General features: G+C 35.8%; 1 protein-coding gene across 1 annotated transcript in view; it reads right to left on the reverse strand.

The window, feature by feature from the left end:
- Positions 1-658: 658 nt before the first annotated feature.
- CNGA1 (cyclic nucleotide gated channel subunit alpha 1) overlaps positions 659-17,887 on the reverse strand; it is a 33,717-nt gene continuing 16,488 nt past the window's right edge. The window contains exons 2-9 of the mRNA XM_039845839.1: positions 10,058-10,178; positions 9,201-9,317; positions 8,218-8,280; positions 6,451-6,492; positions 6,264-6,374; positions 4,830-4,937; positions 3,748-3,854; positions 659-2,487 (exon numbers count right to left, since the gene is read on the reverse strand). Coding sequence (XP_039701773.1) covers positions 1,073-2,487; positions 3,748-3,854; positions 4,830-4,937; positions 6,264-6,374; positions 6,451-6,492; positions 8,218-8,280; positions 9,201-9,317; positions 10,058-10,164 — 2,070 coding nt within the window. The 5' untranslated portion in view covers positions 10,165-10,178 and the 3' untranslated portion in view covers positions 659-1,072. The remainder of the gene's footprint in view (positions 2,488-3,747; positions 3,855-4,829; positions 4,938-6,263; positions 6,375-6,450; positions 6,493-8,217; positions 8,281-9,200; positions 9,318-10,057; positions 10,179-17,887) is intronic.

Here is a 17,887-nt window from a genome sequence, read left to right on the forward strand (position 1 = left end):
TAGACAGGGATAGAAGTCTTTTATCAATTCCAGTGATCTGCATTAAGAAGAATATTTTGAACCACATCTGGGTTCAGCAGTAGAGAGCTGTATGATTGATTAGCAATGTCTTCCTCAGCTTCTCACTTGTATTTGCACTTTTTTTTTTCTAGAACAATCCTCCCATTAACTACTGCCTGGTTCTCTAGATAGGTGCTTCTTAAATTTTATCAGGGTTATGAATCACCTAACGATCTTGCTAAAGTACAGATTCAGACACAGTACATATGCCTAAGGTTCTGAATTTCTAAGAAGCTCCCAGGTGATACCTGTGCTGGTCCATTGAACTTTCGGGTTCCTTTTCTAACATCGCAACAATTTCCTTTGTTAATCACCTAGCAATATTATTACCCTTATCTTATTGCTGGTCAGTCGGAGAAGGAAGATAACCACTGCTATCAGGCCTAAGAAAAATTTAAAATTTAATATAAAAAATTCCTACGAAATCTTATATAAATATGTATTTGTATAGTGAAACCTGATTTGTAATATTTTTATCAGTAAGAAGTTTCTTTCAACCACCTTTTCTAGGTTCTAGGGTATGATAATTAATATCTTTAAAATGACCTTAAAGCTTCCTGTTCAATCACCAAATAAATTATATTCACTATAGTTTTGGAATTTATTTTACTTTATTGCTTTCTAATCCTTTTTAAATAGTATCCTGAATGTGATGTACATGGTATTTCTCAGTTACTCCCCAACAATGTGAACTGCCTGGAACTGAGGGTCACTTGTTCATTTTTAGAAACATTATTACATGAAGGGAGGATACATGGGGGAAAAATATCAGAAGACATAGATAATGACAAGTTAATCAGTTTAGATCTTTGCACATTATCCATTGTGGAAAATTCTAAGATACAATGACTCTTTAATCATAGTACCTCACAAGTGAGTGTGTGGGCCTTGTGCCCTGCACCAAAGTACATTTTCCTTATAGGAAAATTCCCTAGCTGACTCTTCCTCTTCTTCCAACTTAATCGTATCACCGAAAGGATAATGAGGTATATCCTGGTTAATAACCAGCTTTTCAGTCCTGTGTAGAGTCTGTGGGCCCACTTTCAACTCCAGATCCTTCAATGGTTGAAAACTCTGTTTCAATTAGTGGTTTCAGAAATTTCTCAACCTTGGTTAGTCTTTGCTTCAGTTTCTGCTGCATTGACTCATACTCAGCCAGGATCCGAGCAAACCTTGTTTGCAGAAGGTCTACTGATCCTTCCATTCGAGTGACCTTCTCTTCAAGATCTTTAGGATCACTTCCAGCATTTGCAATATTTATATCCAGCAGACCATCTTTCATCAAGATTTGCTTCCCTTTCTCTTCTAGCATACCTTTGGCATCTGGGTACTCAGTTAAAGCTTCCATGAGGTCATCTTTTGAGAGACAGAACAGATCTGAGTATCCAATGCTTTTAATATTGGCCGTTCTTCGATTACCAGCTTTGCTGCCTTTAATGTTAAGGATGCTGATCTCACCGAAGTAGCTGCCATCACTCAATACCACAAACTGAGTGATTCCATCATCTGCGACCACAGCGAGTTTGCCTTCCTTGATGATGTACATCTCTCGTCCAATATCCCCTTTCTTGCAAATATAATCTCCGGGACTATAGACTTGGGGTTGTAATTTCAAGACCAACTCTACCAACAGACCAGCTTCACAGTCAGCAAAAATGCGTACCTTTTTTAATGTGTCTAAGTGAACACTGATGGCAATCTCTGCTCTTAGTTTATCAGGTAGATACTTCAAGACTTCTCTCTCATCTACTGTTTTTTTGTTGGTCCACAGATAGTCGAACCATTTAATAACTCTCTTTTCCATATCTTTGCTTACATTTCGAAAATTCATATATTGTTTGATGGCATCAATTCTTGCTTGAAATTCTGCTCTGGCTGCATTCATGTTGGAAATCATAGAACCTATGTTACCAACGATGGTAGCAAAAATTAAAACTCCAATTAAGAAATCAACCACCACAAAGACATACTCAGAATCCCTCACAGGAGGTGGTGTTTCACCAATGGTGGTCAAAGTCAGTGTAGACCAGTAAAGGCTGTATACATATTTTCTAGCCAAACGGCCAAATTCAGGATCGTTAACATCAGGGTAGACCCATGTATCATTTCCAAATCCAATAGCTTTGGAAATAGAGTAGTACACACATGCGTTCCAGTGGATAATGATGACAATGTACATAACAAGGTTAGAAATCCTAAAGATGTTTGGGTAGTTTGTCCTCGTTTCAGTTCGCTGGAAGAACTCAAACATTCGAGAGATCCTTAACAGTCTGTTTAACCTGATTTCTGGATAGTTCCACCCCAGCTTAAAAAATAGCAGGTCAGTTGGTACCACTGATAGAACATCAAGTTTAAATTGCACGTTTGATTTGTATTTCTCTATGAGTTTAAGCTTTTCCCTCACCAGCAGTCCTTGTTCTAGGTATCCTAAAATAGAAAAAAAAAATCAATTTAATGTTTTTTTCTTTTCATGCCATTGTGAATGTTTCTAAAGTAACTCTCAATGAACTTCATTGAATTCAAAACAAGAACTCACTTTGAATAAATACACTTTTAGCAATGTAATAAGATATGAGTACTAATCAACACATGGCTGTGGAAAACCTTCTTTTGCAGAAATAAAAAGTAAAACTCTGTAAGTGCAAAAGCGAGAGATTATATGCAATGTATATATATAAATCTCTTTAGATTGTAGCTCCATCCAGGCAAAGCCATTCTTTTTATGAAGTGTTCTTAGAAAGTTTCCTTAATACCTGAGCACTGTGCTTACACCCCACACTACTCTCTTGACAAAATCCCAGCCCCACACTTGCAGTCTGGATACCTGCCCTACTGTCTAATGATTATGAATATTTTTGCCTTGACCATTCAATGTGAAGCTTAAGTCTCCTTCGAGCTATATTTCATATCTCCTTCTTGCCTCCCTCGCCCCAATCAGGCTTTCTTAGACATCTGATATCCTTCCATCTTCACATTGCTACCACGGGCTTTGTAGATTAAACTTGGAATTTCAGCTCTCTGATACATTTCACTAGGAAAGAATTCGTTCCTCCTCCTGTACTGACTACCAGAGCTCTGACTAGGACACAACAATTGAAACATTGCTCCAAGGCACTGACATTTAGAAAAATGTCCCTATTTTACATAACAAGTCTTAAAAGCTATATTCTGTGTATACTGTGTGGAAAGCAGTATAAAAATAATGGGTTTATACTTAATAAGAATACTTCACATAGAAAGCTATCAGATCCTGCCCTCTGGTCAACAATGCTTCACCATGGACACAAAGTTGAGTTAGGGTGTGTGTTCTGTTTCTTACAAAACTTCTAGTACAGCTCTGCTGGGTACAATGACATACTCCCCCATGCCTCTTCAAGGTATCTCTCTGTTAGGTAGCAATTACCCTTTCCCCACAGAGCTGACATACTATTTTTGCTCTCTTTATTTCTTTCACCTGGCATAAACCCAGTGATCAAGATAACAGAGAAAAGCCACAAATCACACTCAAATGGTTGCTTAGCAACGTCCTTCTGAATCAATTGGAGTGACCTAAGACTTTCAACTGTGCTTTTTCCTCTAAAACATATTTTTGTGTTTATTTTGAAAAATACTTGAGTTAGAAAATTTCAAATTATATTAGAGATAAAAGCATGGAATTGCAAAATATCCAAAACTGAACATACTTACCTGTCCTTGTTCGTACAAACATATCGAGAAGATAGACTACGTCTGATAAGTAATCAAAAATAAGCCAATAGGTTAGGTAATCAGACTGAAGTTCATCAAAACATGCTCTGTAAAAGAAAAAATTGCATAAACAAAATGAAATGGGGGCCAATTTAAGTAAAAGTCTCTTTGTATAATTTTTATCATGATGATAAGTATAGAATTGGAGGGGTCCTTAGAGTTCATTTAACCAATCATGGCTTTCTCAAATCTTTTCTCAAATCTGAGTGGTTGGATTTACTTTTCTCACACTTCTAAATTCCAACATTCTTTCCAGTATATTAGTTGGCTTTATGAAAACATTAAATAAGGATAAATGGCCTCAAGCTATTGTCAAATGTGTTGAGTGATACACATTGATAATCAGATTCATATTGACTATCTGTACCGAAATGCTTCAGGAAATCATGTTAGGTCCTGGGTGGCTGAGATGTTTACTGCCTAAATCAGGCCACAGGTACTGGTCCATGGCCTGTTAGGAACCGGGCCACACAGCAGGAGGTGAGAGGTGGGCAAGTGAGCGAAGCTTCATCTGTATTTGCAGCTACTCCCCAGTGCTAGCATCACCACCTCAGCCCCACCTCAGATCATCAGGCATTAGATTCTCATAGGAGCACCAGTCCCTGGTGTCAAAAAGGTTGGAGACCACTGGCCTAAAAGACGGGGAACCATGGAAATCACTTGGGAAACACATCTTGTTCTATAACCGCTTAGATCCTTGATCTTTTTCTACTCTTGGTGACATTTTATTTTTTTTTACTTGTAGGCCAAAGGAAACAGTTTCTCCCAAAGTTCTAATAAAATAATTGAGCAATCAAATGTTTAAAAGTACCCTCCCCCAACCTGGTACTGGATTTCCAGATATATTGGGAACCAAAGCACCTACTCCTGATTCTAGGAAAACACGTTGAAAATAATGTAGCGCCTCTTTATAACCTGTGGTGGAGAAAAGAGGTATGTCTTGAAGAGCTCTAAGCCAAACTGTTAAGTCAGTTAACTTGGAAATTAAAAGTACAATGAGATCCACAAAAATACATAGAAACCTTGCAATAATCATAGTCCAGTTGTACATGACAGGTAAGGTGATGCAAAACAGCCAGTTGTAATATGTGTTTCCTGAGGGGTCAATAACCATGACTTCTTTCTTCTCCCTAGCAGTAATTAGAAACAAAGAGGAAAGTTATCAAGAAAAAAAAATTTTTTATTTCACCTATCAAATATGGTTATGCCCATCACCCACAATTAATGAAATAGAAGTAAGCTAGAGAAGCTCACTCTGTAGTGAGAAGATTAGCTTGGTGTAAGTGCACTAGTCATAAGAAATTGGTAAGTGAAGGGTGGATAGGTAAATTACTAGCCTTACATTAAACCATACATTAGACTTTTATTAAAGCCCTTGTTTTATTGTGATGTTGTAGATACTTCTATCACTCCAGCCACAAAGAGGGAATCCTGACATAGATCATTAAAAATGCTGGATATTTCACAGATCCCTTTGGTAGGTTACTGATGGTAGGAGAATAATGACTTGGCCACCCATCCCCTCCTCCACCAGTTAACAAAACAACCAGGGACCACATTGTTCTCATGGCTTCTTTCTCATTTGTATGGAAAGAATATAACACAATCTAATAAAAAGTGCATGTTCATAGGCAATAGAGGGCAAGAGGAAGGAAGAAAGAAACTATATGGTCAATGGAAATTAAAATTTTTTTTCTGGTATCAAGCTCATATTTTAAAGAAATTTCCCTTTACACAAACTTCAAAAACTTTCTAACAGGTACATATAATTTAAAAAATTGTTTGGTAAAGAGTTTTCTTTAAGTAAGTTTAGAAAACAATTTTCCCTTTAATAAAAAGTAAAAAGATAGCTTTGCAAATGTCACTCAACTTTACCCTTGTGAAATTCTACTCTCAAATGTTTGCTTTAAAAAGCGTCTTTCTAAAATAAAATAATAAAATAAAATAAAATAAAATAAAATAAAATAAAATAAAATAAAATAAAATAAAATAAAATAAATAAAAAGCATCTTTCAAATGGCTGGTGTTTTGATAGCATTTGCACTGCTCTCAAAATTAGGCATGGCTTTTCCATAACACTTCTTTACTTTGGAATATTTGCCATATGGTATTTATTGCTCAAAAATGTTAATAAAATTATATTTCAATTTTAAAAATTGATGGTAAGCTTCTAAGAATCTAATTCTCTTTGGAACCTAAATATATTCCAGTGGTAAGTTTATCTTTATCAGTGTTTGGGGAAGGCAATTAATGATAACTATGAAAACTCTTGATGAGAAAACTAAGAATAAGTTTTCCATTGTTAATTTTAAGAAAAAAAAATTAATTCACTTTTAATAACAATTTTTTTAGTCTTTACACAGGGCCTCTTTACTATAAAGTTTAGAGAAATTATCGCTGGATCCAAAACCTATCACAAACTCATTCTTAATTTCAATGCCAATAAAAATACTAACTCTTCTTTCTTATCTTTGCCTTTCTCCTCTTCCTTTTTCTTCTCTTTGTCCTTTTCTTTCTTCTTTTTCTTCTCTGGGTCCTTTTTATTTTCATTTTTATCATCCGACTTGCTGAAAAAGTGAGATGTGTAGTTAGTATTAAAATACAAAAAGGTGATGGGCAGAAAAATGTGAAAGTCTAACTTACCTCTTCTTTTCCTTTTTCTTTTTCTTTTTTTCTTTTGGTTCTCTAAAGAAGAAACAATATCTCTGTCACATAATTAAATTACATTCTGACTTCCATTCTTATTTACTTTCCTCTCCACTGAGCAAGAATTCTCAGCCTTGCAAAGCCCTTCCTCGTGCTCAAAAGCCAGAAATCTAGTCTCGCAGAAGAGAGTTCCACAGAAAACATACACGCACCCAGATGAAACAAATGAGATTCCTGGGTATGTGAATGTGGAAAACTGAAGAAAATGGAGGTAGGTAAAGGCATAAACCCAAGGAGAGAAATTTAAGAAACAATAGCCCCCAAAAGAGTGCACTTTCAAAGTCTCGATGTATACAAAGAAATAGTTATTTAAAATTTAATCTTCTTGAAATTCCTTGTATTTATCCTTGATTAAGAGCTTTGAGATTTTAAGAAAATGCCTTCGAATTTCTTTAGAGAGGTGATCCTGACTGAAAAAAATTTTATGGGTAGTCAAAAAACTCTGTGGTAACACAATGGAATCCTAATTCTTATAATCATTTACTGTATTTGAGATCAATTTTTTCCACATACAAGTTCTTCTTGAGTGGAGATTATTTGATTAGAGTCTCCTTTCTATGACTGGTTCTCTCGATTAGCGGATGAATGGATTTTGGAGTCAGATAGATCAACCTAAGGTCACAGCAGGATGCCATTGTTGGCTTGGATGTCTCGAGAAAATGTCTTATTCTGACAGGAAAGAAGAGGCAAGTCACTATCACTAGGATTGTCAGAGAGGGAATTAAAGGGAAGTAGGTCTAAACCTAGGCCTCAAAGTATGGGCAAGGGTTGGAAAAGTTGAGAAGAAGAGGGAGGAGGTTAAAGGGAAAGAAAATTTTAGGTACAAATGTACAAATAAATTTTGGTGCAAATGTACAAATAAATTTTAGGTGCAAATGTACAAATAAATTTTGTTTGTGTACAAATGACCCAGCAGAAGTAGAAACCTGCTATTGAGGAGAAATAAGAGATAAAATTAACAAGTGAAGTGGTTCTTGCTATCTAAGGTTGTCATATACAAACAAAAACAGAACATAAAGTTTGAAAAGGGAGAATGTGTCACCATGGGAGCACACCCCTGTGATACTGGATTTAACACCCTAGGACCGATTCTGGGAGATGACAAAACTGCTTCGATGGCTCTTGGAAGCTCAGAAAAGGCCAGGGCCCACACTAAGTGAAATAGAAATTACAAAATGCCATGGCAAATGGCAGAAGACGATATCATAAAGACTCAGAGAAGAGGTATGCTAAAGTGGATACACTACATGGGGAAGATTATGTTCCCTAACAGGAATCAGAGGATGCAAAGGTGATAAAAAAAAAAAAATGTGCTAATGAGAGGGGTACCAGCATCAAGAGAACCCAGTGGTGCTGTCTTCTATAGGCCAAAGCTAATAGTAGGAGATGTTGGTATAGAATTGAGTTTCCTGATAGGATCTAGAAATAACAGAGACCAGTGACAGTGCTTACCTATCAAAGAGAGATGGATCCCATAATTGTAATTTGCAGTATTCACATACAAACATATATACTACTTTTAATATGGGTAGCTACATTTTTTCAGAAGTACATAACAAAAACAAAATAATAGAATATCATTGCCAGTGTATTAAAGTTTGCGTGATAAAGATTTGCACTATAACAGGTTCAGATATATTCCTACCTTTTTACTGGTTTTCTTTAAAAAACAAAGCTTTGGTTTTCTATTGTAAATGTACTTACTGCTCCTTATTGCTGCTGTTGTTAACATTGAAGAGCGCAATGACACCGGGCAGGTACTGCTCCCTGGGAAATGAAAGGGTACAGTGAAATCGTAGTGGTCGCCATCCATGTACTGTCTATGGTAAGCAAGCAGTCTTTAAAAAACACTTTGTGTTTTTTTTTTTTCAGTTTCTACCCATTACTAATGATTGCCTAGACAATTTTTGAAATACAGAGCCTCCATGAAGCATGAGTTGCCAAATGTCAGTGCCATGAACCAAAGTGATTAGTAAACACCTACTGATCAGCGCATACACTGTGTCAGGGAAAATAGGAAAAAAAGAAAAGGCAAATAAAAACAGTGGTAAAGCTGGGGTTGGTTAGTTGAAAAAGGAATAGCAGAGAGGAAAAAAAGAGGGAGAAAAAACTAAGAAAATGTAAATATGTTCCATAGGGTGGAAACCCCTGACCCACACCACCAACAAGCTGTTTCCACACCATTAGAGTCACATTTTTGAAGTTTCCGTGATTGTTCTTATTTCCCACTAAAGATATTTAGCTTTTCTCATATAGCCACTCACTCCAGTGTTCTGCTTCCTTGAAAATAGGGTCAAATGGCATACAGCATTTTAAAAAATGATAGCCAACCCCTCTTTCATACAATTGCTTGAGGGCTCTGGAAGAAGGATCTTCAAAAGAAGGAGGAAATCAGAGAGGACAGGGCATGAGTTTTCTTAAGAGACAGACATGTGTTGCAGGGAAAATGATAAGCGAGAATACTTATGACTTGGAGCCCCATGGACATAAATAATCATCAGGAAGTGGCGGTTTCCCAAGAGAGGGAAAGGGTAAGGAGCAGAAGTAGCAACATATTCCCAAGATCTTGCAGAGTGGCTGAGGAGCAGAAGCATTTGCCAAGTCCACTAAGTGGAAGGAATTGAAGACCTATCTTTCTTCTAAGTAATGGTTTATAGACAGGTGGAGGGATAGATCATACTACTCACCTCTGTGATGGTCTTCCCTTTCTGTGTGAATAATTTCTAAAGGAATCCCTTGCACAAGGGTTTTCACTTCCAGAGTCTTCAAATACAGAGGCACTGTCATCATCGTCAGAAAAGGAGCTACGGTTCAATGGGAGGCAGAGAAGAATTAGATCAATGTTCTAAATCTTTACAAAGGAACGACAGTCTCATTAGGGGGACCATTACCTCATACTTTCTCCTTCCCTCTCAAACTAACACACACAACAATTCTTAATTAGAGTGAAATGAAAACTGTACAGAATATGTGGAATTATAGGCATAAATTCAGTAAATGCATGTAAATTAAGAATTACTTTCTTGGTTCCACATTTCTATTGCTTGATGATTTGGTTAATGTTAATATTTACCAAATAGAAAGTGTGATATCTGTGTTTTAGGTTATATTACACAGTTGTATAAACTAACTTGAAATAAAATTTCTTCCACTAAAATAAATTCGACCACATGTATACACGTTCTATTCATTTATAAGGTAACCACTTTAAATTACACTTTTAAAACATGTTAGAGTTTCACGCTGAACTTTTTTCACGTTTATCTATGGCAATAGTATCTCTTTAGAATTAAAATATTTCATGAGGAAAGGTTTGCCAGTGACTAAGAAAATATTTGGCAGAGGAGCTTCTAAATAATGACCACAAAAATATCACTGCTTATTTGTTATACAAGTTACACTGTTCTAAAGTTCAAATAAATTCATTAAATTAAATAACAAAGTTCAAAGTTACAAATAAAAATTAAATTGAAATTAAATCTAGTTAAATTTAAGAACTGTAGCCAGTATTTTTAAAAATGCATAGAAAAACACATGGATTTACCTGCATGCTCCATTTTCCATTCTCCTTATTTCCTTTTCAATATCTGGTACAATTACATTGGGAATGTTTACAAAAGAGTGCTGTGTATTGATAATATTTTTCTTCATGGTTAGTTTACTATCTGAGAAGAAAGAAGACATTAATAGGAAGACTTTTTTATTAAGTTTATTGGGGTAACATCGGTTAATACAATTATATAATTTTCAGGTGTACATTATAATTTGACATCTGTATATTCTATTGTGTGTTTACCACCCAAAGTCCAGTTTCCTTCAGCTACCATGTAATTAATCTCCTTTATTCACTTCACGCTCCCCCCTTCCCCCGTATATTTGACTCCTTTAACCGTCTACCTAGCCCCTCCTCCCCCACCTCCTACCCTCTGGTAACCACTAGTCTATAGTTCATGTCTCTGTCTCTGTTTGTTTGTCCTGTTCATTTGTTGCTTTCAGGTTTATATCCCACATATAAGTGATATCATGTGATTTTCAACTTTTTCTGTCTGGCTTATTTCGCTTAGGATGATTATCTTGAGATCCATCCATGTTGTCACAAATGGCAGTATTTTATCTCTTCTTGTGGCTGAGTAATATTCCATTGTATATATGTACCACAGCTTCTTTAGCTAATCCTCTATCATAGGACATTTTGGTTGCTTAGCAAGATTTTTTGTTTGTTTACAGATATAATCAAAAGTTTCATCCTACCATTCTTCTAAAGCTGTGATAACAATCTTATTTCCAGTTACATGTGGGAATTATTTTTTAATAAAATACAAGCATGGCCTAAGCCCTTAATTACCACTAGCCAGTGTTTTGTGTATTTTTTAAATTCAAGAATATAACAGAGGTATAGAACTTTTTTTAAATTTTAGATTTACCTAGTTTTGAAATTTTCAGGCAATGTGTGTGTAGGACGAAACTACAGGGATTCACATACATAACAAACAATTAAGCAACAGTTAATAGCAGTAAAATAAAACACCAAAATAAGTGTAATCAGCTGTGAATTTCTAAAGGCATTCAGACAAAAAAAAAAAAAAAGGTCTTGAGTGGTGTTCACTATAGAGTGAATAAGGATGCAGCTGATCCACATTTTTAGCAAGTCCTCTAAATTATTGTGATACATGTAGTCCTAGCAACATATTTTGAGAAATACTACCTTAAATTCTAGTCAGAATATATTACTTGCTAAGTGTAAGTGAGGTAGGCTGGGCCAAACATTGATTAACTTTCCAGTTGCTTCCAATATGTATCATGCTCATATTACTCCTGTCTACTGCATTGCCTTCTTCCCCTACTTCAGCTGCTTTCAGAGGATGATTTCTGTCCACAGTCCTCAGAAACATCTCTCCCTAATTCTGAAGGTATCCACCTTAAGAACACCAGTGACCACAACAAAGATGCTGTTCTCTGCTGCTCCTCTGCCTGCCATGCAGTGGTCCTGGCTGCAGAGTGGAGAATGTTCCTCCTCCAAATCCCCTGCTGCCCCTGAACACCAGGGCCTAGAGGGCCCTTCACCTTCCATGAGCCATCACTTAAAAGAATGTACCTATCCCCACAAAACCCGCACATGGGAAGCACCCCACGAGAGATTCCCTGGAAAACTATGGGAAGACTTTTTAAGGTGATAAAACTGGAGCTCTTGTAGGTGCAGATAGGCAGGAACAAGAATTATACGCTGTTAATGATATGCAAATTTATTTGGATCCAAAGACTCTGTGGACCCAGGGACCTTTAGATTACAGAACCATACACATTCAGGCAGAACTACTGTTTCAAGGTACCCACCAATCTAGCTGGACAATTGTTTAAAGCCAGTATCCATTTCTGATGGTAAGTGTCCAACAAATCTAATAGTTATTAATATATTTTTTATCACCTTACTCCCTAATTTTATTTCTTAACAGCTTTCTGTATGTGTCTTATACAGAAAGTACCTCAATTAGTTTATGAGTTCTTAGAATTCAGGACAATTTCTTAAAAGTTTTTTTAAATCCCCATTAATATCTATTATGATGCTACATAATTAGTATGAGCTCATTTACTTAGTTACTAAACTAGTTCATCAGTAGTACGTTATTTTAGAAGTTTTTTTAAGTTTTCCACTTACACATGTTTTTTTCAAATGGGAATGGTGTTTTTTAATTAGACAGAAAATTTATAATTTACATAATAATTTTTTAAGACTTAGGTTATGCTATGAAAACAGATTATTCCTAAGGTACAAAATGGTGTTCTGACTGCAGTTCTCTGACTGAGCCGTGTTGTTTTACACTTCTGTACCTTTGCACATGCACTTCCTCCACCTGGAAAGTCCACCTCTCTTGTGTTCTGGAAGTGCACTACCCATCGCAAAGAGCCAAACTGAGGTCAGCTCCTCACTGACTCCCTATTCTTGACTGGGTTGATCACTTCCTTCTCTTCTCTGCCACTACATTTTGTGCATATTTTAATTATTTTACTCTATGGTAATTTGTCATGCACATTTGCCTTTACAGTGAGGCCATGACCCTCTAAGACAGAGAACTTTGTAACCATAACAGAATGCCTGCACCTAATAGATACTCAATAAATGCTTACTAAGTGAACAAATCTTATTTATTTTTTATTTGAAACTTGATTCACATGACTTTTTATTAGAAGTTATGAAAACTCACTGAATTTCAACTACTTTGAAAAAGTTCTCAGTGTGGTAGATACAGTAGATTGGCACGCAGCACTCATTCTTCTCTCCTTCTAGTCTGCTTTCATGATTTGCAAAGACTGGAGGAACTAAAAATCTACATTTCCCAAACTCTTTTGCAGCTCAGACTTTGGGTGCCACTTAGGTTTAGTCAATCGAGTTCACTTTGGAAATGAATTTGGATCTAATCTAATTTGCCTATCATCAACGGAACTTTGGAGGGTGGAAGTGAGGTGAAGACAATCATTTTCCACCTCTGCTCTGGCCTCTGGCAAGAACAGGCAGGGAGACTCTGGTTTTCCTGAGGTATCCAATCCCCCTCCAGTCATCGGCTTTCTAGATGCTGAAGGCGGAGTATCCAGTTTATGCTGGTACGGGTCCAGCAGGAGCAGAGTGACTCTTGAGCCAATAATCAAAATGGAAGTGGCTTCCTGATCCGTGGATTACACTTAACATGGCACATTCTTGAATAAACAGTTCCAGTAGGAGATTCCTCACTGCCCACCATCCACATTGTGAAAGAGGAAGAACTTCCCTGTGGGTCAGTTATGGGATGCTGTTCTGGGGTTATGCCTGGGAGTTCAGCCTTGGGCTTATTGCTCCAGCCCTTGCAATGACCGTGTAAGTACCTAGTTTGTAAAATTACAGCTCTTTCTCCCTAAAAAGACCAGTATGCAATTTTCTTCAAGCAAACAGATTATTTTCCTGATTCTCAATACATGGGGTAATGTGAAATATTGAAATGGTTGTCAAAAAGAAAGAAAGGAAGTGGAAGAAAAGGACTGAGAGGGAAATGTGAAAGAAGAAAAAGAAAAATGGAAAGAGAGAGGGAGTGAGAGAGGGAGGGAAAGAGAAAGGCAGAGGACATTACCAGACTATTGTTTTACTTGTTTGGAGAAAATAAAGGAGGGATGGTAATGGCCAAATCATTTTTTTGACTCATCACCCATAGTTCTCTCACACAATACTATTTTATTCTTGTATAATGGATCATCCTTGATTTTTTGCTGACATTTGAAAGCCTACATTATAATTAATTCTGGAATTTAGTGCAAATTTTTATATTCGCCTAACTTTTCAAGACTATGAGAGTATCGTCTTTTTAAATGTATTCATAGGTCTTTTATTGAAATGAGCAAATATCACTGTTAAGCGTACCCTAAGTTTACAAGGAAATTTTTTAGAGGAAATTTTAAAGGAAATTTTAAGAAAGGTGAGCTTAACAGTGACACTTTTTGCTTTTCTGGGATCTCCGCCAGATATAAAACTGACCAATATAAGGAGTACTGAGGTTTCTAAAAATCCAGGAACCTTGATTAGCTTTAGCCATTCTCCTACTTCATAAACATTTCATAGTGTATCAGGTAGATGTGTTTGTGCATTTTATATATATCTTTGTTTAACAATATCTTTGTTCCTGCTGTTCTCTTAACATTGAATTCTTGACTCTTTGTTTTCCCAGGAAAAACTATTTGTCCTTCAAAAATCAGTTCATAGATCATGTTTGTGAAGACACTGGTGACCACTTGGGCAGAAAAATTCAACACAGTCTCCTTTTTGTACCCGTAGTTCTCTATCTATTTACACACACACGCAGGCTATTACACAGGTACTGATAGTCTCTCTCCTCTACCAGACTCTGTAAACTCTTTGAGAAAGTTCATCTAGGAGCAGGATGAACACAAACTTGACATCTAGTAAAGCTTTGTAATATTAAATTAGAATCAATCCTGCATCAACTCCTAACAGTGTACCTTAAACATAATTCATTATTATAATGACTTTAATTTTTTGATGAAAACATAGTAAAGTAGGAACTACAAAATAAATTTATTTTTACTAAAAAAAAAATTCTCTCTATGACAGAATTAGATGGCTTATAAGAATTTAAGAGCATAAGAAAAAATGCTTATGAAGAAAATGTTATGGTATCAATCAACAGACATGAAGCATGGAAATTTGGTGAGGGGAAGTGGAACTAGACAGAGAGAAAGAGCGGTACATATCACCAAGAAGAGAGTTGGGGCAGTTACGAGTGCTGACGCTTGACAGTGTGGGCTGCCTCCTCTCAAAAACTATCCTGCTTAGTCAGGCGCCAAGGAACTATTATAAAAAATCTAAGGAAATTAGAAATCTATAACAACAATAAATGATACACATTCACTTAGGAATCTTTGTCCCACCAAGAAAATGTCAGATTCAATTATTACCATATTTCACTTTAGGAACTTGAAAATATTATGGTCTTAGTGTGTAAATAAAGTAAATTTTAGATATAAAAGGGAAAAAATATCTCAATATCTATCTAATGTCACCACAAAAAATTAATTCAAGATGGACCCTTAAAGAAAAAATTATTCATGACACTTGTCAAAAATGGTAAAACAGACTTATTCAGGGGGGATTACTACAGTGGGGATTTATAGTAGGGGAGAGAGGTGGAATTCAACTCAACACAACAAGGACTAGTTGAGCTTTATAGACGAGGAGGAAGGGATTGTCAGTGGACGAAAAAGAGTTTCTAAGAGGAAATGTCAAGGCTAGGAGGATTCTTACTAGACTAATTCAAAGGGAAGGATTCTGACTGCAGGCAGGCCAGGGTGATATGAGTGATAGGAGTAAAGAATGAGGAATTTGATCAGATATCAAGGCTGATCAGATCAAAGTTGGAGGATTTTCACTAAACTGTCTTAGCAGGACTTCTACTAAGCCCGGAATAAGTGGGTCCGGAACAGATCCTAAGGTCAGAGCCTAGTTAGAAAGAGGACTCAGAGGATCCTTACTCAGTCTGGTCTAAGAGAGTTGTCAGGACCATAGACCTAAACATAAAAGTTAAGATTATAAAGCTTCTAGAAGAAATTGTAAGAGGGTATCTTCAAGACCATGAGGTAACCGTGGTTTCTTAGAGAGGACACAAAAAAGGCACTAAATCTAAAAGAAAATGTCAATGAATTGGATGTCATCAAAATTTTAAACTTTTGTTCATCGAAAGACAGATAAGAAAATGTAAAGGCAAGCCACTGAGAAGCATATTTAGAGCATATTTATCTGAAAAAAATAAATATATTCATAACAGATAGTTTGTATAAATCAATAAAAAGAAAAAAACAGCCAATAGACTTGAACAAATTCTTCCCTAAAGAGGTTTAAAAAATAGCCAATAAGTATATAAAAATGTGTTTAATATCATTAGTCATCAGATAAATAAAAATTAAAACCACAATGAGATGTCATTTGGCACCCAATACAGTGATTAAAATTTAAGACTGACAATGCAAATGTCATTCACGTATCTGGTGGAAGGGAAGATGGTACAATCTCTTTGGCAAACTGGCAATTTCTTATGAAGATAAACATACACCTACTCCATTATGTGGTAATTCCACTGTAAGTATTTACTCAGCAGAAGTGAAATCATGTGCAGACAAAAACATTTGTACAAGAAAGTTTAAAGCAGCAATATTTATAGAATCACCAAAAGGGAAGAACCTCACACTTTTATCAGGATAAAAATGGATAAACAAACTGATTTATATCATGAAATACTTTTCAGCAACAAAAAGGAATGAACTACTGATACACCAACATAAATGAATCTCAAAAACATTATTTGGAGTGAAAGAAGCCAGATTCAAGAGTGTACACTGTATGATTCAGTTTATATAAAATTCAATGGTGGTAGAAATCAGAAAAGTAGTTGTCTAGGATTGGGGGAGGAGGGGGAGGATTTACTATAGGGGGTATAAGAGAACTTTCTGAAAGACAAGTGGAGAGGTGGTTACAGGAACATATACATTAATCAAAAGTCATCAAATTATATCCTTAATACATATGCATTTTGTTATATGGAAATTTTACCTTTATTTTTTAATATACAAAAAAAGATTTTGGCATCAAAAAGGAATAAAAAATTTAAAAATTTAAGAATTAAGTATATATAATGTGATGACAATATTCTTTAATGTAATAATAGAAGCACCGTTTATTGGGTTCTTACTACATGTCAGGCATAAAGCATGTAATTCTCACTAAAATCCGTGAAGGAAGCGTTACCATCAGGTGCCTACCAAGGAAAAGGGACATGGAGCTCAGAAAACATACTAACATTGCCAAGATCACATAGCCAGAAAGTACACCAAACATAATAGATACATGAACCAAATCATGCACAATGCCGAAATGTGTGCCTTTTACTTCTGTATTACACTGATTCAGAGTTTTCCAAAAATATTTCGTATTAGAACTGAGAAATTAAAAACATATTTTAATTTTAATATTACAGCCCAATAATTTTAATGTACCGTTTGAGTAATCTACTCATTTTTTTTATTATATTCCTTATGTTCTACTTTATTTCCTATGACTATTTTGTAACCACCAATTTGTACTTCTTAATCCCTTCCATTTTTTTACCCAGTCTCTCAAATCCCCTCCCATCTGGCAACCATCAGTTTGTTCTTTGTATCTATGAGTCTGTTTCTGTTTTGTTTGTTCATTTATTTTGTCTTTTAGATTCCATGTATAAGTGAAATCATATATTTGTCTTTCTCTGTCTGACTTATTTCACTTAGCATAATGCCTTCTAGGTCCATCCATGCTGTTGTAAATGGCAAGATTTCTTTCTTTTTTTATGGCTGAGTAATATTCCATTGTATATTTGTACCACATCTTCTCTGTTTGTCAATACATATCTACATTGCTTCCATATCTTGGCTGTTGTAAATAGCGCTGCAATGAACATAAGGATGCATAAATCTTTTTGAATTAGTGTTTTGGATTTCTTTGGATAAATTCCCAGAATTTATCCAAAATTTTTGTGTCATAAGGTAGTTCTATCTTTAATTTTTTTGAGGAATCTCCAGACTGCTTTCCATTGTGGGTGCACCAATTTGCAATCCCACCACTAGTGCCCAAGGATTCCCTTTCCTCCACATCTTCACCAACACTGTTTCTTTGATTTACTGATGATAGCTATTCTGACAGGTATGAGGTGATATATCATTGTAGTTTTAATTTGCATGTCTCTGATGATTAGTGACATTGAGCATCTTTTCATATGTCTATTGGCCATCTGCATGTCCTCTTTGGAGAAATGCCTATTCAGGTCCTTTGCTCATTTTTTTAATTGGATTTTGTGTGTGCGTG

Source organism: Pteropus medius, unplaced genomic scaffold (genome assembly GCF_902729225.1).
Source record: "Pteropus medius unplaced genomic scaffold, Ma_sr-lr_union100, whole genome shotgun sequence".
NCBI classification, from domain to species: domain Eukaryota; kingdom Metazoa; phylum Chordata; class Mammalia; order Chiroptera; family Pteropodidae; genus Pteropus; species Pteropus medius.